This window comes from Tripterygium wilfordii, chromosome 9 (assembly GCF_013401445.1).
Source record: "Tripterygium wilfordii isolate XIE 37 chromosome 9, ASM1340144v1, whole genome shotgun sequence".
Classification (NCBI taxonomy): Eukaryota; Viridiplantae; Streptophyta; class Magnoliopsida; order Celastrales; family Celastraceae; genus Tripterygium; species Tripterygium wilfordii.
Window position 1 is genome coordinate 11,711,225 of NC_052240.1, and position 19,884 is coordinate 11,731,108.

The 19,884-nt window shown below is 36.5% G+C and overlaps 2 protein-coding genes across 2 annotated transcripts; both read right to left on the reverse strand.

The window, feature by feature from the left end:
* Positions 1-5,299: 5,299 nt before the first annotated feature.
* LOC120006037 (F-box protein KIB4-like) lies at positions 5,300-6,622 on the reverse strand. The gene has a single exon (XM_038855915.1). The coding sequence runs from the start codon at positions 6,620-6,622 to the stop codon at positions 5,300-5,302; it is 1,323 nt and encodes a 440-aa protein (XP_038711843.1).
* A 280-nt stretch (positions 6,623-6,902) lies between these two features.
* LOC120005550 (calcium-transporting ATPase 10, plasma membrane-type-like) lies at positions 6,903-16,047 on the reverse strand. The gene is made up of 20 exons (XM_038855241.1): positions 16,029-16,047; positions 15,657-15,699; positions 15,491-15,574; positions 14,914-15,051; positions 14,765-14,830; positions 14,536-14,634; positions 13,141-13,251; positions 12,724-12,894; positions 12,122-12,181; positions 11,106-11,270; positions 10,586-10,702; positions 9,995-10,093; positions 9,493-9,630; positions 9,269-9,369; positions 9,153-9,198; positions 8,906-9,040; positions 7,830-7,937; positions 7,656-7,747; positions 7,377-7,471; positions 6,903-7,283 (listed from the first exon to the last, which is right to left on the reverse strand). Exons 2-20 carry the CDS (start codon positions 15,684-15,686, stop codon positions 7,279-7,281), a joined length of 1,860 nt encoding a protein of 619 aa, XP_038711169.1. The 5' UTR covers positions 15,687-15,699; positions 16,029-16,047; the 3' UTR covers positions 6,903-7,278.
* Between the last annotated feature and the right edge of the window lie 3,837 nt (positions 16,048-19,884).

The following is a 19,884-nucleotide window of genomic DNA, read 5'->3' on the forward strand; positions in this document are numbered from 1 at the left end:
GGCGTGATTAATTATTTTTTAATTTTTATAGGGTGTAAATATATTAGAGTGTAATTGATAAAAATTGGGATGGAAATAAAACTCTCCTACCCAAAAGCTGAGGTCTTCAACGAAAAGGCCCACAAATTCAATAGGGCAGGCACCTGAGGAGAAGATAAACTAGACTCCCATAGAACCATGCACAAAAGGAGTTGCCGCCGCTCTGAAACTAGAGAAAAATCATAGATGCGTAAGTGTTTTTTTTTTTAATTTAGAAAAATCTGCACTGGGTTGTGCATGTTCCCTCCCTCCGCCCCTGATGACGTTCACGGTGACACCAAATTCTGTGAAGATTCAAACTCTAGTCACTAGAGTGATAAACACCATCTTTACCATTTTAATTAGTAGATCGGATGTAATGATCAAAAAGTTCAATTAAATAATTAACTATTGTTCATGTTATTAATCTATCTATCTAGTTTACATTTTTTTTTATGGATAATGCTTGAAACCTCAAAATATCCTCATTTAATATGGAGTTTTGGATGTAAAATAAATATTACATATGCGTTTTTAATCAATAATTATTTTAATATCATATATATTTAGGGTCTTTGGGTCACAAAATGGGGATTTAACATTTACCTTTTTCATATATATATCTATTACATCTATCTATCTATCTATCTACATAGGGTTAATTATACTTTTCGTCACCGAAAGATAGACGCTATTCATTTTTAGCATCGAAAGATTTTTTATTACAAAGTCGTTATTCATTAATTCAAAATGAGACATTTAAGGGATTCAGTCAGAATTGCTATAGTAACAGGTAGGGTCAACACTGATGTGGCATTAAGTCAATACATTTGGTTAAATATGAAATTCCAATTAGATTTTTAAAAAGAAAATAAAAAACCTGACATTAAAAAAAAATTCTCTACCACATTCTCCGATACACGCCCAAATCTCAAAGAAATCCCTAAATCTCAAAGAAAACCCTAAATCTAATAAATCAGTTGCTAAATAAAGTCCACCATCAAAAATGAATAAGGGCAGCTTTACAGATGAGCGGAATGGAACATTGCTTAGCTGAAAATTGTCGAGGGGGTTATGGACTTCTAAAACACAATAGATACAACAAACAGATGAACCCTTTTTCTATGAGAAATTAAAAATGCTTCTGGAAAACCTTCATTTTGATCAGTTTATCCTTTGAAATTTAATCCAATTTATTGGGAGACTATTAGTTGTCAAGTTTCATAAGGAAAGCGGGCAACTGTTATACATCAAAATCTTCTCTTCGGATGGGAGAAATGCATCTAGGAGTATATGAACTATTACGTACCCAGAAATGTATCTAGAACTATTTAACAACCTCATCCTCAATTCATTTGCATTCTGCGCAACTGGTTAACCACCTCGTCAATCTTTGGGCATTTTTTGGATCTGAATCTATGCATTGCATCCCCAACTTGCTGATTTGCAGCCCGACATGCTTACCACAATTGAGATTCCTGTCAACCACGTTCCCAGTCTGATTGTTGTAATCCTTCTCTGCTTTGTTAGCAAATAGAAAGTTTTTGTCTGCACTCCCTTGCCCCTTTTTCTTCCCTCTTTTGTTATCTTCAGGAAAAATATCAGTCTCTTTTTTTATCACCTGTAGAAGTGTTATCCCAAAGCTATAAATGTCTGATTCCTGCGTCGATTTTTTTCCTGCCATTCGTTATTTTAAGTTAGTATTTGATGTGCATCTAATCATGCAATTTATGATGTGATATTTATACTTCGTAGCTGCTCTAGGAGAGACATGAGAGGCTGCAGTATAACTTTTCTTTACTTGGGAACTAAAACCCACCACTTAGAAAGCAGGGATGAGAAAGTTCAGAGTTAAAATACTTCTACTTCCTTGTCAATCATATGCTTCAATGAGCACGACTGAAGTGGCTATACATACAAATCTATTTACGGATCTATATGCTTCGATTGGAACTTCCAGTTCCAGAACAGGCGGCTGGTATACCACCATAATGAAACTGCCTTTTCTTTTTTTTATTCGGATAGGATATTGAGAGCACATGTAGCCATAGCAAAGCCAGATGCTTAGGGAGTTTGTGGTATGGGGAAGTATGCTCTTGGAGGATAACGCAACAACAATCACTTGTGTTGGAGAGACATGACCTAACAGATGTGCAAATTATTTACCAACAACTCATGAGGATAATGAGAATATGATTGATTTTAATTAGAATGGTGCTAACATTAACATCTGATTCCCGGAACAATATGCGGTATGCACTATATGTTTCTTGCACAATTCCAGTACATTAGTGAAATGCACGAAATCTATAATGTAGTTTGATGAGAGAAATTATTTTACCTCCTCCGTGGCTCTCAGGTGATTCATAGCCCAACGTACCCATTGATCGTAATTTGGAGTATTTGAGAAGTGCCCCAAAATCAGCCAATTTAACGTTATTTCCCTGAAAATACACAAATCATTAACCACAGTTGTTTCCAATTGCAACATGCATGTTATGTGAGCGAATTTTTTCTAAGAACCCTTTCACTTACGTTGTCGATTAGCACATTCTCGGGTTTGAGGTCTTGCACGATGTATTTTCCTTCCCCATAGTGATGTACATATTGTAACGCTCCTGCCAGTTGTTGTAGTACTTTCAGACTGTCTTTCCAGTTTAGATCTGAAAATGAAAGTTGTGTATGAGAAACAAAACCACTAGCTAACCATTTTTTAAGGAATTTGGTTTAGTAATACGTTACCTGGTATTCTCTCTTTGAGGTTATGGGGGACGTACTCAAGTACGAGCGCCCCAAACTCCTCGTCTGAATAACCTAAAAGTTTGACGATGTTTTCATGGCTGAATGTTTTTAAGGCATCTCTCTCCGTCTGCATGAACGAAAAGACGATTAATTAGACATTTGAGGCAATCTAAATTTTAGTTAGTTTAGACCATACCACATATGATTCCCTCTGCCTTTTGTATGATTTAATTGCAAACAGCCCTTCATGGACTATTGCAGTGGTGCCTTCACCAATTTCCCGGCCAATAAAGGATTTTAATTGCTGTGACGTGTAGTGTACCGGAGCATATACTGTGCTTGAGCCTCCTACTGGAGATTTCGAAACTTTCTTTGGAGCCATCACCTGCAAATGAATCAATGGTAACAAGAAGAGAAAGAAGGTAGTACAAATGGCATTATTATTTCATATAAGTCATGATACAAATGACATCCATCAATCAGTTTGCAGAATAAATGTAAAGAAACTAGACATTTACAGAGATAAAAAATTGTGAAGTTAGTGCAATTATATGCCATTGAGAATAGCCAATTTCACAACCCTTACTCTTGCTAAAAGAGGCTTGGAGTTCCCTCTTTTCATTCCTGGATTGAAGAAATTCCACCTGAGCTGAATTCTATTGTGATAAGGGAGATGGGATAGGAGTTCCTGTTTGCAGGGGTTGTGCAGAATAGTTGGCAGAAGCAGTAGCCATGATGGGTTTTTTTTGGTTCGTTTTCTTGCTTTGGATAGATTTTTACTTTAGCTGTTCTTGTTTTGTTTCCTGTAGCTGCTTTTCGTCTACCCTGTGGGTAGAGAAAGTCACCACCTCTGATGGAGTTGTGTTGGTTAAATTCTAATACAATAGGGTCTCAGACATCTTTTTAAAAAAAAAATTACACAGATTCTTAGTATTACTGCCCCAAATAGCTAAAGCAAAAGCAACACAAATTTAGACTTAAATGCCCAGTAACTGCTCAAAATTTGAACTGTACAATTGAGGGGTTTATTAAATTTCCCTTTTGTTTCAGAATCAGCAAACAAGATAATCACTTCTACTACACAAAATCGGCCAGCAACATTGACAATCAGGATTTATTAACACAGTGAATGTGGAACACTTTGTTAGGCTTCACTTAAAAACACCATAGTGGAACTTCATCTTTTGCACAAATAATATGCAGCCAGCTTGATCTAGAGGAAGAAAATAACATTCAACTTGCATATGGTTGGTACACTTCGATTACTGAACATGTATGTAGAAGAAACAAACATACATTTGTAATTTGTTTATGTTTCTTGAGACGCCACAACCCTAACCCTGGTGAAGAAGGAGGAATGAGGAAATGAAGGGCTCATATCAGTAGAGTTGTAGTTGGACCAAACTAATTGTCGGCCCATATCCTTATACTGTAGGTGTGTATATATGTTAACTGTGGGTGTTGAGATTTAATTTTCTTCTTGTTTACCGCTACACGGATGTTGAGATTTAAGTATTGTATATATAATTGGTAATACTAATATTTTGGAAAAATAAGAATGGTTGACTATAAAGAGTGAGTGAATGACATTTTCTACTCACTCATGACTCACCCAAGAAGGATGTAAACTTGCAAAATGGTAGTCGGAAGTTTGAATTCCCTGCGTTTTGTTGAAAAAAGATCTCATTGGCTTGTGGTACAAGTTAAACATGAAAGATTAAAAGTTAACCACGATCCAAATCATAATGAAATTAAAAGGGGAAAAAAATATTAAGGAATCACTAAAATATATTTCAAGCTAAGACAATTATAAGCATTAAATGTCCATATTTATTTGAGTCTAGACTAGGCATTAATAAATATGGGGCGTTAAATAACCATTATTTATTAGAGTCTAGACTCTAGACTAGTTATGATGGAGAAATTAAATTACCCATTAAACTTGAATTGATGATGCCCTAAAATACCCTTAGTGGCAAGGGTAAAACAAGTCATTTGCCTAACAACTTTTCCTATAAATGCCTTGAATCATCAAGTTCTTCAAAATTTTGATCAAATTAAGTTCCAATTTATTAAGTTCCTCAAATTCTTGATGAAATCAAGTTCAAATTCGTCTTCAAATCAATTTTTTTTTATCAAATCAAATTCAAACCTCCTCTTGAAAGATAATATTTATATATATATATTCGTCAAGTGATTCAAGTAATTAATTTTGACAAAATATCATTAATTTTCCTCAAATTAAGTCTCAATTCCTCCACGTTCATCAAGTTCTTGATCAAATTAATATCACGTTTTTTTTTTCCAACTTCTTCAAATTCTTGGTCAAATCAAGTTCTTTTATCAAATCAAATTTATACTTGATCCATGATTTTGATAGAATTTATTGCCAAAACATATGTCAAAGACATATACTAACAACACTAACAAACAAACCCATGCCAATAAATTCATACTGTCATGATTTTAGAATAATCAATAATACATTTTTCAAAATATTGAGAGATTCCTAGCTATCAAACCAAAAGTTCATCAGTTGCTATGGCTTGGGGATAACCCAAATGGGAGGTGGTGTTGTATACTTAAAATGTCTCATATCAAGTGATTCGACAGTGCACTCCTTCAAATCAAACACGCCCATGTCATTACCTGAATAACAAAAAATTTGGTGCGTGGTAAGAGCGTTATCTGTGAAGTATATTTGGTTTTCCTTATACCCAAATAATCGCGGATTTGAGATGGAGAAGGATTGATTCAGTCCCACAAACAATGACTCCCCATCTAGACTCTCTTCTAATTCTGTCCAGCTTGGCTCTGATTTGCTTCTTGTGTCCAACTTGTATACTTCAAAATACTGAGTTACAAATCGGTGGTTATGATATTGCAGTAGAAAATTATTTTCGTAATCGTAGGTATCGATTACGTCTTCATAACGACTGTGTTTGCTTGGTATTTCTATGCGTTTCACAGTAGATTTATTGGCAGCCCGACGTAGATGAACCTCAACACATTCTAGCTCATCATCGATAAGGTCATAATGACGTGTGGAGATTCGAAAGATGAGCAACAATTCTCCTCCTCCTGACTCAACTAAATACATTTGACTTGAATTAGGACTTGGCTCCGGTCCTGAACAATATTCAATCATTGTTGGTTCAATAGCAGCCAGATCGCAAACATAAATCACTTTAGTACCTGCTATCACGTAGAACTTCCCCTTCAAATATATTGCGTCCCAGTAAGCAGAAGTAGATACTGAATATGGCTTACCAGTCAGATCTGGTCCATTAATTGGTCTCCAAGTCGTATGACCAACTTTGCAGTAAGCAAACTCTCTAAAACCCTCGTGTATAACCATGACAAAGCAGCAATTTGAGTTGGTAGGAGTAGTTGATAAGAAGGCTTTGCTTATTTGCCACTTACACATGAATCGATCCCTCGGGCAAGGCATCTCCAAGGTCATCACTGAAGGAAGATCTATACGTTTTCTGGAGAAAGGATTCAACAAGTACATGTCCATGTCGTTGTTTATCATAACCAGCCATCCTTGGTACGATCCGCGACATAGATCTACGTGAGGAACTCCAACCTTTGGTATGTGATTGTTGTTGGGTGGTAGTAATACTGGAGAGACTAGGATACGACGTGTTTTACAATTAGTGTCGCGGAGGATGTCTGTGCCTGGAACCATAAGACAAGGAGGAGCACCAGGGGAGGGGTAACCATTGATATACTCAACTGTCACACTCCTCCATGATTTGCAAACAAGGCTTAACCTATAGTGATCGACAACACTCAATTTACATAAGATGTTCGTCCATAGGATGTCATGTGGGAGTTGTGTCCAATCTGCCATGCTCATGACTAGTTCTTTATTTGATGATCTCTTTCTACTATTTGTTAGGGAATAAATAAAAGAAGGAATCCCACTCAAATAAGGTAACTAAAGGATTTGACAATATTTAGAATTCTTGGGAATAAAGAAAAATGAATCTCACTTGAATTAGGTATCTTATTCCAGCTTCAGGGAATACATAAAAGTAATGAAAATTAATGCCCGAAAATTAATGAAAATTAATGCAGGATCACAAAACAAGCAACCATAAATACATCACCTGACTAAATCAATCAAAAGAAAACATAATCACACCATTAACATATTATGTATTAAAGAGTCGTCAATTTTGTACATAAGAAAAAAGCATTCCTCCCATGAATTCATTGGTCTGAATCTAACAGCATACCAACAAAAAAAAACTGCATGAAAACCCAAACACCCAAAAAAAAAAAACAAAAACCGATGGGTAGATGGCTTAACAGAGGCCACTTCTTCTGTTAGTCACGTTGTTAGTAGTGGACATCTAAAGATGGTAAGCTGAAGTTATATCAAACTCCTTGGCCCTTGCAACTCTGTTGTATAAATTTGAGAAGGTAAGAAGGTACGTCCGGAATAACCCACTCAGTCAGCAAAGTTGAAAAGTACAAACTGATGTTACTACAGCAAGAAATCTTCAGTGCCTAACCTGAAAATCCGCAAGAAATAATTTATCAGACAACTGCTAGAGCGCTGCTACGTCAAAATGTGACAAAAGGATTATAAAAGATGGTATACTTACTCTCAGAATTTCTCTTTCCACGACTTCTTGTAAAGAACTCATGCAATGGCGTTTCGGGAACATGTATCAGCTTTCCAACTACAGCAAGAGGCCAACTATGGACAAAAACAGAAAAGCAGCGGCATCAGAAGATAAGTTCAGTTAATAACGTGTTGACTGCAGCCAAACTCCTTTAAGCAATAAATTGCCAACAATCAAAATTATCCATTGTTTCCAATTCACGTGCCAATTATCTCACATGATAAAATCATAAATTTTAGAATTTTACTTCAAGCTGACCTGATAGCAGCAATAACAATCGAAATCAGCCATTGTTGCCAATTCAGTCTAACTGTAGAAGTAAATTTCCCAAGAAAGAAAATGATCATAACCTACACAACAAGAAGAAAGTCATAAGTCAGTCAAGACAAACTCTCCAAGCCAAACCAGACATAAAAAGTTCATAAATTTCACCTGAAGAACAACAGTGAACCCCACTATTCCAATAAAGAGAGGGTTTTTAGTAAGCCCTTTAAAAATATTTTTCTGGTCCGGCTTTCTAGCATTAAACTCATTAAAGACCTGCAGAAACAAATGATTAGTTCATTTTCATTCTTCACATTAACTATAAAAAAAGAGAGAGTAAAGAACAAGGGAAACAACACTTATTGTTACAGACTTGTGCAATTCCACTTAGAGCAAAATGGGCAGCAGCAGTAAGCCATAAATCAAAAGGCTTGCAGACGACAAAACAACACAAATTCATTTGTAAGGTGGGCAAAGTTGGCAACCACAATGCTCAACATTAAAGACTAAACTAAGTCACTAAGGTCAGTTTGATCCTACTTCGCAATCCTTCTCTAGCACAGTACTCAAAGAAAAATGACTTATGTTGCCTGGCCAGAACAGCCTTCCCCTTCTGACCCTGCCAATCACATCTTTTATGCATTAAGGAGGGCATAGGGAAAAACGGCTGTAGGACAGTGAATCCAGAAGATGGTTTCCTCAACAGCTCATGGTGGTGAGCTTATTTGGAGTTGTTCATTTCAAATGTTCAAGAATTAGTGTTACTTCACCAGTCCATCCCTCGTCAAGTGCAGCTTCCTTTTTATTTCTCCCTTGTAGCCGTTACCCAAATTTGCACGAATGTGTCTTCACCACACTCCCCTACCCCCAATTAAAATAATAAATAATAAAAAAAAACCCTGTGCGCAACCAATCCTGTTGTAAGGCTGTTCCATCAGCTGATTCATTAGTTGGAATCTCTATCTGTTATTGTTTTCCATCTACATCATCTATGATAAAAAAAAAGAGTATACAACACCCGTGCACAAAGCTACCACAGTGGTGGGGTTAGAACAAGCAAGATATACATAGACCTTACCCCACACGATATGCTAAAAAGTTGTTTCAATTGAAACTTTGAATTCTAGGTCACACCACTGTAACTCCACCACTGGGCCACATGTTTGCACATCTATATGATATAGAGGGGACAAAAAACCCCCTTTCTTATGCCTTCTAATAGACATATTTTTCAGTTGACTTACCTGGCAGAGGACAAAAGCATTGAATATCAATGTATTCTTCACTTTGTTCGCATGCTCAATGTTGTCATGCTCCAAATCTAGTATACTCCTCCCCCGGAAATTGAGGACAAGTAATACAGACACTTGATAAAAAGCCTGAAAATGCCAGACCACATTAAAGAAGAAATGACAGAACGTTCTACAAAAGGATAATTGACTTAATGTGATGGTCATGGTAAAAGAACAATGGATGACAATAAATGTATACCTGTATTAACAGGTTCCTCCACATGATATTAGTTATAAGAGGCTCCCTAAAACACACATATCAATCAGCACATTTTAAGGCCATCAATACTTCAAAAGTATAAAACGAACTCTTACCTTCGACCAACTGGAGGCCTATGCATAAGATGATCTGTTGGTGGTTCAGTAGCCAATGCTAGCGCTCCAAGGGTGTCCATAATCAGATTAACCCAGAGAAGCTGTGAGAAAAGAACAGATTAAGTTCATTCATTTATATATGCCAGCAACTGCGGGCCCTCCCAACAAGATTTACCGGGGGGGGGGGGGGGGGGGGAAGATGAGTGCCTTATGAGCAAACAAACCTGCACAGCATTTAGTGGAACATTGCCAGAAGAAACTGCAGCCGCAACATTTATAACAAGAGCAGCAACATTGACTGTAAGCTGAAACTGTATGAACTTCTGAATATTTGCGTATACAGATCGGCCCCATCTAACAACCTACATTAACCATAAATTCAGAACTATAATAAATATGCTACTTTGAACACTATAATAGTTGGCTCATAAAAGCTCATTATCCAGGGCAAGTTTTGTTTAAGCAATTACATATTGAAAAGAAAATTTATACAGCTAACCTCATGTGCAGAAAAAATAAACACAAGATAATGATTGCGAGAACAAGAAACCAAAATATCTGGAAGGCATACCTCATCAAAAGAAAATATTCCCAATAATCACATTAACTGTCAATCAACCATAATTCTATGCACCACAATCAGGGAAGGTATCAATGCTTTCCTTTCCCAAGTAGTAAGACTTCCAACACATGAAAAACAATAGATCAAAAATATTAGGGACCAACCTTCACAACTGAGGCAAAATTGTCATCCAAGATAATAATATCTGAGCTTTCTTTAGCTACTTCTGTCCCTTGAATGCCCATTGCAAGACCTATATCAGCCTGGAAACCCAAAATGATACGATTACAGAAGTGTTCTTGATTGCAGAAAATCAACAAATATGTAATCATCAAGACACTATATTAAAAAAAGAAGCTAATTAGCAAGATAACTCAAGACAATATGGAGCCTAAGATACAACTGTGTGAGAAAAGCGACTGGGGGTCAAGCCCTCAGTCAAACCACTGTTGCAAAATGACCTATTCCTGCTACAATGACATGCATTTCATTCTCAAAACAAAGATGCTCAAAACCTGGAAATATGATTCGTCATTTGATCGCATACACAAAACTACAAAAAATAAATACAAAGGAAAATATTCCAATCTCTTACATCCTTACAAACCAATTTGTTTAAATGCATCTCAAAAAGGTAGATCATAAAACATCCAGATACTTCTTGTCCAACAGATTCAGAGATCCCCAATTCTCAATCGACTCCAACAAAATGCCATAAAACATTATATCCAGCAAAGAATAACATGCTGCCAAACCTGATTTAATGCCGGAGCATCATTAGTGCCATCACCGGTTACAGCCACAACATGTCCCCGATTTTTCAGTGCTTGCACAAGCAGAAGCTTGTCATTAGGAGAAGATCGTCCCATAACCTATCCATCAACAGAAAATTAGTATCTTCTAACCAGTTCCTGAGCTAAAACTTTGACATGGGTGAGAGGACATGTACGTGCATGTTCTATACAAGATTTATATGAAGGACAAACAGTGATGTAAAAGATTAACCAAAAATATAGTTACAGAAGCTTCACTTTTATCCACATTGTTGTTATAAAAAACAATGCAGGACCAAGGGTTCTTCGAAGAACGTAAAAGTTAAGCCATCTAGCTAGGCCAGGGGGCACAGGCTCACCCTCACTCCATTTTTTTTAAATTTTTGAGCACTACCCTGCTGCCTCCATAATTGCCTCTTAACAAAAGTTACAATTAGAATAAGGACAGACAAAAAAAAAATGAATACAGGAAGAACAACATTTTAGCATACTTAATTCATACCGATATCTTCTCAGAAATCTCTTCTCTTTGTTCATCTGATAGAGCACGAAACACTCTTCCTTCAATAATGTTGCGCTCCACAGCATCTTCATCTGAAAAAAGTATCCCACATTCCAAAGCAATTGCTCTAGCAGTCTGGATATTGTCACCGGTGACCATGCGCACCTACATGTCAAAGTAGACAGTTCTATCTGATTATTAATCATAGGACACGACGAAATACTACATCAATATTAGGAAGCAGGATTTACTACAGTACAATGAAGAACTTCATGATTCTGATCAATGCAATTCAAACCGGTAGATGAAGGATAAAACAACCCAACCAGAAATGATTTAATGTACTTCATAAAATCTGCATCTTTACATTTTACATAGTGGAGAAATTTCTTAGCAAACAATCTACTTAACTTCCATGCATGAAGAAAGCAATCATTTCAAATAGCTGCCAGTAGCAATCCTCCACTAAATAAAAACTAATTGTGCACAACATGAAACAACAGGCATCCACAACAAAAAAATGATAATAATCAAGAGACTTAGGAAAGAAAAATGGCGTAACACTGACCATGAAACAGTCAAAAACATAAAAAATAATGCCACAATTTCTTGGTTTAGATAACAATATCTCTTATCAAAATCTAAAAATGATTGTGATTTCTACCCAACAATAAAGATATTTTGGTCTAACATCATGTGTCCTTGGTCACTCATTAATTACGAATAAAAGCGTGGCAGGATTGATTTCTTTGTATTTCTCTGTCTTATCTATGTTAAGCGTATTCTGGTACTTCTGAATTATGCTGGAACGGCTTCAGTTGGAAGAGCAGGGTTAAATCAGGTCTGGTGTTATTACCATGCTGCACTACGATAGACCTTTCCAGCCTTACGAGAAACAATTGGTGATGATAAATGGCATGTCAAATATAGTCACAAAAATATAGTAATATTCAAGGTTATACAACAAGCCTTCATGATTATACTATACCAAGTTAAAACTCGAAAACCGGAAATACCTTCACACCAGCATTTTGACATAGTCTCACTGATTCTTTGACACCAGGCCTACATGGATCCTGCAAGCATTTTCCATAAAAGTTAGTACACTTCAAAAAAATATTAAAAATTAAAAAATATAATATAGAAAGCCAGTATGACCATGACAAGCTGCCTTATGTCGGTTCACTAATAACATTATGGAGAATGTCAAGCACAATATTACTCTACAACAGTTACAAGCAAAAATAATAACCTCATAATTTCTCTTGTATGAGGAAACATGAAAAAGAATGAAAATGCGTCAAAACAAAGAAGAGTATTGAAAATGCGTCAAAACAAAGAAGAGTATTAAAAACAGTAGGCATCATCTTCCATACAAAAGCAATAAAGGTACCGGATTATTCTGGCATTGCAGTGTTCTGACATATTATTTTAACACATTAAAACTGATGTATGTATAATTCAGAAACAAACAGAATGCGAAGAACAATAAAGTAAGAGATTCCTGTTAACACCCTAAATCAAAAGAGAATAATCAATTCACAGACATTTCTGAATATATTTGAGTCAGAAATTACAAAAAATTTAACTTCTAACTGGGTTTTCAGGGCATGAATACCTTAATACCAACAATAGCCAGCAAAATAAGATCATCTTCGGGCAATTTCCACTGAGATAGCTGCTCTTCATCAACTGGAATTTCGCTTCTCTCGAATGGTCTATATGCAATGGCAACACAACGCAAACTACTAGCAGCCATATCTTCAATAGCTTTCTTAAAAAAATTCACCTACAAACCAAGATCAGCTTAAATAGAAGGCCCTGCTGATGATATTATATATAATTTTCAGGTCATATAATGCAGTTCTATCATTGCGCTAATATGCAGTGTAGAAATCACATTTCTGACTAAAAATTAAACCACAAAACATACTTCAACAATTTTCACAATAGAATAAAAAAAACTATTTCAAATTTTGAAAACCTGATCTTGTATATTAGAAAGAGACAGAGAGAGTCAACTAGTTCTCCAAACCTTGCTGTAATCCATCACCACCGTATGGTCATTTTCATCAATGTACTTAGTACATGAAGATAAGATGATTTCTGCAGCCCCCTTCCGGTGTATATGGACTTGACTGTCAGGCTGTAAGCAAAACAAAAGAACTATTCAACCATGAGTAAGAAAATGCAGAAATCGAATTAGATATTCCATAAATAATAAACAGTATGTACTTGTAACCCCCCACAACATAAAATAGCTTGACCATTTGAAACCTTAATGAAATCGGACAAACTTTCAAAAGAAAAATAAGCAAGGGTATGCTTTTCCATTTTATTCTTTTGAAGCTTCGGTAAAGTCACGTCAAATATCTTTAAATCATCCATAAACCTGAAAGGTCCCAAAGATATCTGGATATCAACAATCAAGCAAAACGATGAAAAATAAACGTTATCTTCCACTCAGTCATATATATCTCAAATAGGACAGCAAATAATCAACTTGTTCAGATTAAAAGGGATGAAATCTCATTGAATTCAATCATGCTTCATAAGGTTAGGTTTACATGATCCCCTTATCTTTTTTGAATGCAAAAGGAAGATATTTTCAGGGCCACAAGGAAGGTGAAGCCCAAGGGGTAGGTACAAGAAAGAAACAAAGACACCGAGAAAAAAAAAAACAGAACGTTAGGTAACCACTAGCCTAAATGTTATCTAAAAGGTTGTTAACAAATACTGGAAATACAGCATTTGCCAATAGAGAGCCAATAGTATATGAAAGAGCCTAAGCCAGATTTCTTACTCCATTAGATTCTTATCAACAAATACCAGATACAATACAATACATGCTTGGCATTCACTAAAATGTGGATAATTTTTCAATCCGCAGACTACCCCATGGTCACAGCTCTCTCTTTTCCTATGTATGGGTAAAGATCTATTGACAGATGTCAGAAAATGATGGATCCATCCAGAGAAACTGCTATTGAAATGATATTTGGGTTTCTGTTTTATCTCCTGATCAACAAAATATACATAATCTGGGACTAGTTCTGCTAGTTAACCATTTACGTAGCAATTCTTAAATTATCTCAATTCATTTGGAAAAGAAAAGTCCACCTTTTCAAAATTAAATCTGTAGCCACATTAATTTCTTCTCCTATCTTTTGATTCTTATCACACCGCAAATATGCTGGACCTGTCTACCAAACCAGAACCAAAAAATGCAACAGAAGGAATCAAACCTAGGACCCATCCTTGTACAAGAGTAGTAAAGTTTGTGAGGCATAACGTTTCAAGACATCATGCAACCTAAGAAATTTGGATTTTAATACGACAAGAAAATGCATAACAGTACACAATTTTGTAAAGCTACCATCTCTATGAAGTACATGAAACCATGAAAATGATCAATTTGCAATCCCATTACCAATTCCAGAGCCACGCCGCCTCTCTTTTTCTCAGAGTTGAATGGGAAGACGTGGATAATAGTAGATTCTGACCGAACAGCTTCAAAATCCATCCCAAGCTGTTGATGAGGAAGTACTCAACCAGATTAATTTTACAAAGAAAATTTTATAGTGTCATCAGGTCTCCTGATGACATATAGCATGAATAATCAAGAAATATTGGATTGGGGGACGAAGGGTGGGAAATACCTTGACTGCCCAAGTGAGAATTGTCTTCTCTGTTGGAGATCCAGAAACCTCTGCTTCTCCTCCACCCTACTCAAAACCAGCAACCGCATAAAGCAAATATTATATGTCGTACTACTTGGATTTTCACTCAATAACTCTTCCAAACCTACCTCGGGGACAAATATACTGCCATTCGTATTCTGTGCAATGCCTTCAATGAGCAGGGATGTAAGCAGGGGAGATAACTCCAACCAGCTGTCTGGAGATTCAACTTTTTTCCCACCAACACAAGCCACTACCACCGTCATCTGTACATAAAGAGAAACATGTCAACGCATTGTGGAAAGAAATAAGCGGCTTTTTTTGGACTCTCGACCGTACAACATAGAAATTATGTAGTGACTCTATTCCACAAATCGAACCCCTTCATAGTCTAGTGGATTGAATTGCTACAATCAACAACAAAAAGGTGCACACTAATTTGAATTTCAAAATATTTATTCAGCACTGTTTGATTCCTAAGTTTTGAAATGAACTACACCTTACTTCTTTATTTTATGCTCCGTCTACAATGAAAAGGGCAATGCCAATGAAGCAACTGAGCAGTAGGAAGAAAAGGGCTTTGTAAAAGTCTACCAAACTTATGGCTGCAAAAATATGCATATACACCAGAATCCATGCTTGAAATAAATCATCAAGCAACATGAGCCTAAAGACTAAATCAAGAATATGCTAAAACATATGGACCTGATTCATAGTTAAGGTTCCAGTCTTGTCACTACAAATTGTAGTTGCACTGCCCATGGTTTCACAGGCAGAAAGCCTCCGCACCTGCAACATAACTTCTATTCTTAGAATGGATTTAGTGCCAATGTCTGACAGAAGCATGACTGAAAGTGAAAGTAATTCATACCAAAGCCTTATCTGCCATCATTTTCCTCATTGAGTAGGCAAGGCTGCCCAAAGGAAAGGATGAAAGGAAGAGATAAGACAAAAGGAAAAAATGTACAAAAATGAGAAACAAGATGAAGGAAATATACAAGATATTGAAGTAATCTACAGGTATAAAGTGCACACGAGCATTAATAATCACAAGAGCTAATCATCAGCATTCAGCCATATGTATGGAGTCTAGGATTAATGCGCTGAAAGAAAGCACTATGGGACAGCATAAACACTATGGGTGAAACAGAGATAGCTATTCGAAATTTATCAAGATAGGCAACTTAAATTACGCTACAGATATGTAACAGAAAGCAAGACAACATTGCAAGAAAGAACTTACGTTAAAGTAACGGCTAGAGGGAGCCCCTCCGGCACTGCTACTACAACAATCGTGACCTATATATAAGATTTTAATATTAGTTTAACACAAAGACTAGCTGCTCATTATAATGAAAATCGAAAGAATAAAAACAAATTTCAGTTATTGAAAACTGAACAAATTTCAGTTATTGAAAACTGAACTATATGCAATGGTAAAGTTTTGTTCTATATTTAAAATTCCTGCAACTTAGTCGAAAGAATAAAAACAAATTTCAGTTATTGATACAGGAAAAATTACTATAAAGAAGGTGACTATCTTTACCCAGAGTTTGATGCAGTTGAGGCTTACAGAAGGGCTCTGAAGACCTGGGGAAATTGGATCGATAAAAACATTAATCCAGCAAAGCAATTAGTTTTTTATCATGGATATTCTTCTGCACATTTCAGGTATATTTTGCCTTCACTTTTTCCTTCAACCTTCTTGTTTATTTGTTCTCTCTTTGAATTACTCGACTACACGTGCTAGATACATAAAAAGGGAGATTATCTTGTTCATGTTACCCTTAATTAGCGTGTATCACGAAGCATGCTAATTTAACTAAATTCAGAACAGTTGCTGATCCTTTGAATTGCTGCGACATATTCTTTCCGCGGCAATGCCATTTTATTATGAAAATTAAAGGGAAAAAAGGAGGCAAATAGTCTGCCGTAGCTCTATTTGCTTGTGAAGTGATAGGATAGGACACTCCATTTAACAAAGAATGATGAGTTGAAACAGTCCGCAAATGGAAAAATGATTCCCACCTTTGGAAGAGCAAGTTTTAGTCCAATTAATTCGAAAGTTGGGGGGTTTGTGTTCCAGGTATCAGAACTAGATAAGTAGGTGTTTGTCAAATATAAAAGGCCTGCTTCTATGTGGTTTTGAGTGAACGTGCTTCTCAATCTGTGAATTATTTATCGTTGAATTTGTCATGATTTTGCTTGTAAATACTAGTTGTAGAAGCTTTTAAGTTCTTGCTTATCTTTCCTTGAATTTCTTTAGCTTCTTTGTCTGAAATACTGCTCTTTTCTGCTTTCACTTTTCACTCGTAGGTTTAATGCAACTGACTTCTTGACGAGATTGAGAGGTAAGAGGCTGATGCTGGTTGGAGACTCCATGAACCAGAATCAGATCGAATCGTGTCTATGCCTTCTTCGGGAAGGCCTGCCTGATAAGAGCAGAATGTATGAGACCCTTGGTCACAAAATAACTAAAGGAAGAGGCTATTACACGTTCAAGTTTGTGGTTATTGAAAACTTCACATTATACTGCTTTGTTATCTTTTCACATATTTTCGGACTTAGGGTATAAGAGCTCTTATTTTTCCTGAATGTTCACATTTCCTTTATACATATATGTGACTGTATACATTGTCTTTTCCCGCCTTACTCCTAGACAGACTGTATCCTTCAACTTCACCTCTGTTGTCATGCCTATTGCGTGGGATGTGTTTCTGACAAGGCAGGCATAACATTTCCTTTAGTAGATTTCCATTTATTCTTGACAAATAATCTCCAGACTTCCTTAAAATCACGAGAGATTGTTCATGTTGACCTTTTCTAGCTCATTGTTTAATTGATTTCTTTTATCAGCTCGTGAATGATTGAGCTTGCAATGCAGTCACATGGTGACATTTTGTTCTATATTTTAAATGCCTGCAACTTAGTGGAGAGAATAATAACACATTACTGTTTTGATACAGGAAGAATTACTATAAAGAAGGTGCCAGAGTTTGATGCGGTCAGGGAAACTGGATTGATAAAAAAATTAATCTAGCAAAGCAATTAGTTTTTTATCGTGGATATTCTTCTGCACATTTCAGGTATATTTTGCCTTCAACTTTCTTGTTTATTTTTTTCTCTCTTAGAACTACTCAACTAGACATACTAGATAAAAAGGGAGATTATCTTGTTCATGTTAACCTTAATTTGCATGTATCATTAAGGATGCTAATGAACTAATCCATAACAGTTTCTAATCCTTTGAATTGCTGCGACATATCTTTTTCAGCGGCAATGCCATTCTATTATGATAATTAAAGGGAAAAAAGGAGGCAAATAGTCTGCTGTAACTCTTGCATCAAATAACGACTTATCCTTTACTTGTTTCCAATTCTTCATGACAGAGGCGGAGACTGGGACTCTGGTGGATCTTGTTACGCAGGGACTGAACCCATCATGAATGGGACCTTTCTTGATACCTACCTTTTGAAAATGAAAATAGTGGACAAGGTTCTCCAGGAAATGAAGGTTCCAGTAGTCCTCTTAAATGTGACTGATAGGTATGATAATACCTATTATTTTTGGTAGAAATATCCCCTCTTAAGCTTTCTTTTGATAAATAATGAGTGTATTTATGTGTTTATTTGTATTTTGATAGGTTGATTGCGGTTTGGATGAAAAGCGACGGAAAAAGGGCTGAATTGAAGAAAATGTCCACCGACCTTCGTGTGTTCAAATAGTCATAACTTTCTGTCACGTTATTGGAATTGAGCGCAACAAAAGGCATTGGAAACTAGACATCTCAAGCTTTCCGTAGAATCTAAAATCATGCAAATCGGAGGTCATACGGAGAAGTTATGGTCATTTGAATCATGTGCCTAGGGGTAACGCGCCTAGGCGTGGCGCGCCTAGGCGCACAAATTGTGCACGCCCAGGATCACTCCTGCACGCCCAATCCAGAGAGTTGGACTTGAATTTTAAGTTGTGCACGCCTAGGATTGCGCCTAGGCGTGTGCCTAGGCGTGGTGCGCCTAGGCGTGAAAACAACGCGCCTAGGCGTGAAAAGCAATTTTCTGGGGTGTTTTAAGTCGCGATTTGTCCGAGCTGCGGGAGTTTTTGGACCGAGAACTGATTTCTGGAGAGCGAAAACAGAGGGGGAAGGTGATTCTTGGAGCTAGGAGGAGAGATTCTTCAACTCCACTTGGATCTACTCAACTCATTGGGTTTATTCATGCCTTTCTCATCTATTCTCTTGTGTTTTTCTCTCATTATGTGTAACTAAATCACTTGTGCCAAGGCTAGGATGAAGCCTTGGGTTTGATGACTTTGTTTATGACTTGATTTACATACATATGAGTTGATTTGGGTATAAATCTTGTGTTTGTATGTTTGATTGCAATTTCTTCATGCTTGTGGTGTTTGGCCAACACTTTAGGTTTTTGGACGAAATTGTTTGGAGAATTTGCTTAGACAATAATATGTCAAGTAGATTATGCTTCTTGAAACACTTGATTATGAATGTGTCTCCCTTTAATTAGGTGACAATTTGTATGAATCCTAATCTCCATAAAACTCCATGAATTCCTATGCATGTTTAGACCAATAAGATGGCTAGAATGTATTTAGGAATATCCGACCTAGACCAATAAGATGGCTAGTAATCGATTTTAGGGAGAGTTGGCTTAGGTGCGCTAAAACCGACTTAGGTGCGGATTCGTTATGCCCGAATTAGCAAATGTGTGTGTGAATTTGTGTCATCGCAAGTTATTTCCCAAGGGGGATTCCAAAGCCTTGGTGTTTATCTCATTTGCATTAGTTACATCCTTATTCAAAGAAAATACCAAAAATACTTTACTATTTGCTTGTTTTAGTTTAATTACCCAACCAAACAATCTTGAGTTGAACTTTACTTTTGTTTGCATTGTCCATACGTAAATACAAGTATAAATTTGGATTAGATATAACACCGTCCCTGTGGATTCGACCCTTGCTTATCATTGTGCTGTAGTCGCCGACTAGTACACTTGCTAGTAAGGTTAATTTAGACCCAACAGTGACGAGACTGACCATCGCAAGGATGGACACCCATCAATGTATGGCAAGCCTATGATCGG

Coding starts and splice junctions, on each gene's coding strand:
- LOC120006037 (XM_038855915.1), bottom strand. CDS start 6,622: ATGAGCATGGCAGATTGGACACAACTCCCACATGACATCCTATGGACG.
- LOC120005550 (XM_038855241.1), bottom strand. CDS start 15,686: ATGAGGAAAATGATGGCAGATAAGGCTTTG. Junction 13,252..14,535: donor GCGGCGTGGCTCTGGAATTG/GTAATGGGATTG, acceptor TTTTGCTTACAG/CCTGACAGTCAAGTCCATAT. Junction 12,182..12,723: donor TGGCTATTGTTGGTATTAAG/GTATTCATGCCC, acceptor AAATGCTTGCAG/GATCCATGTAGGCCTGGTGT.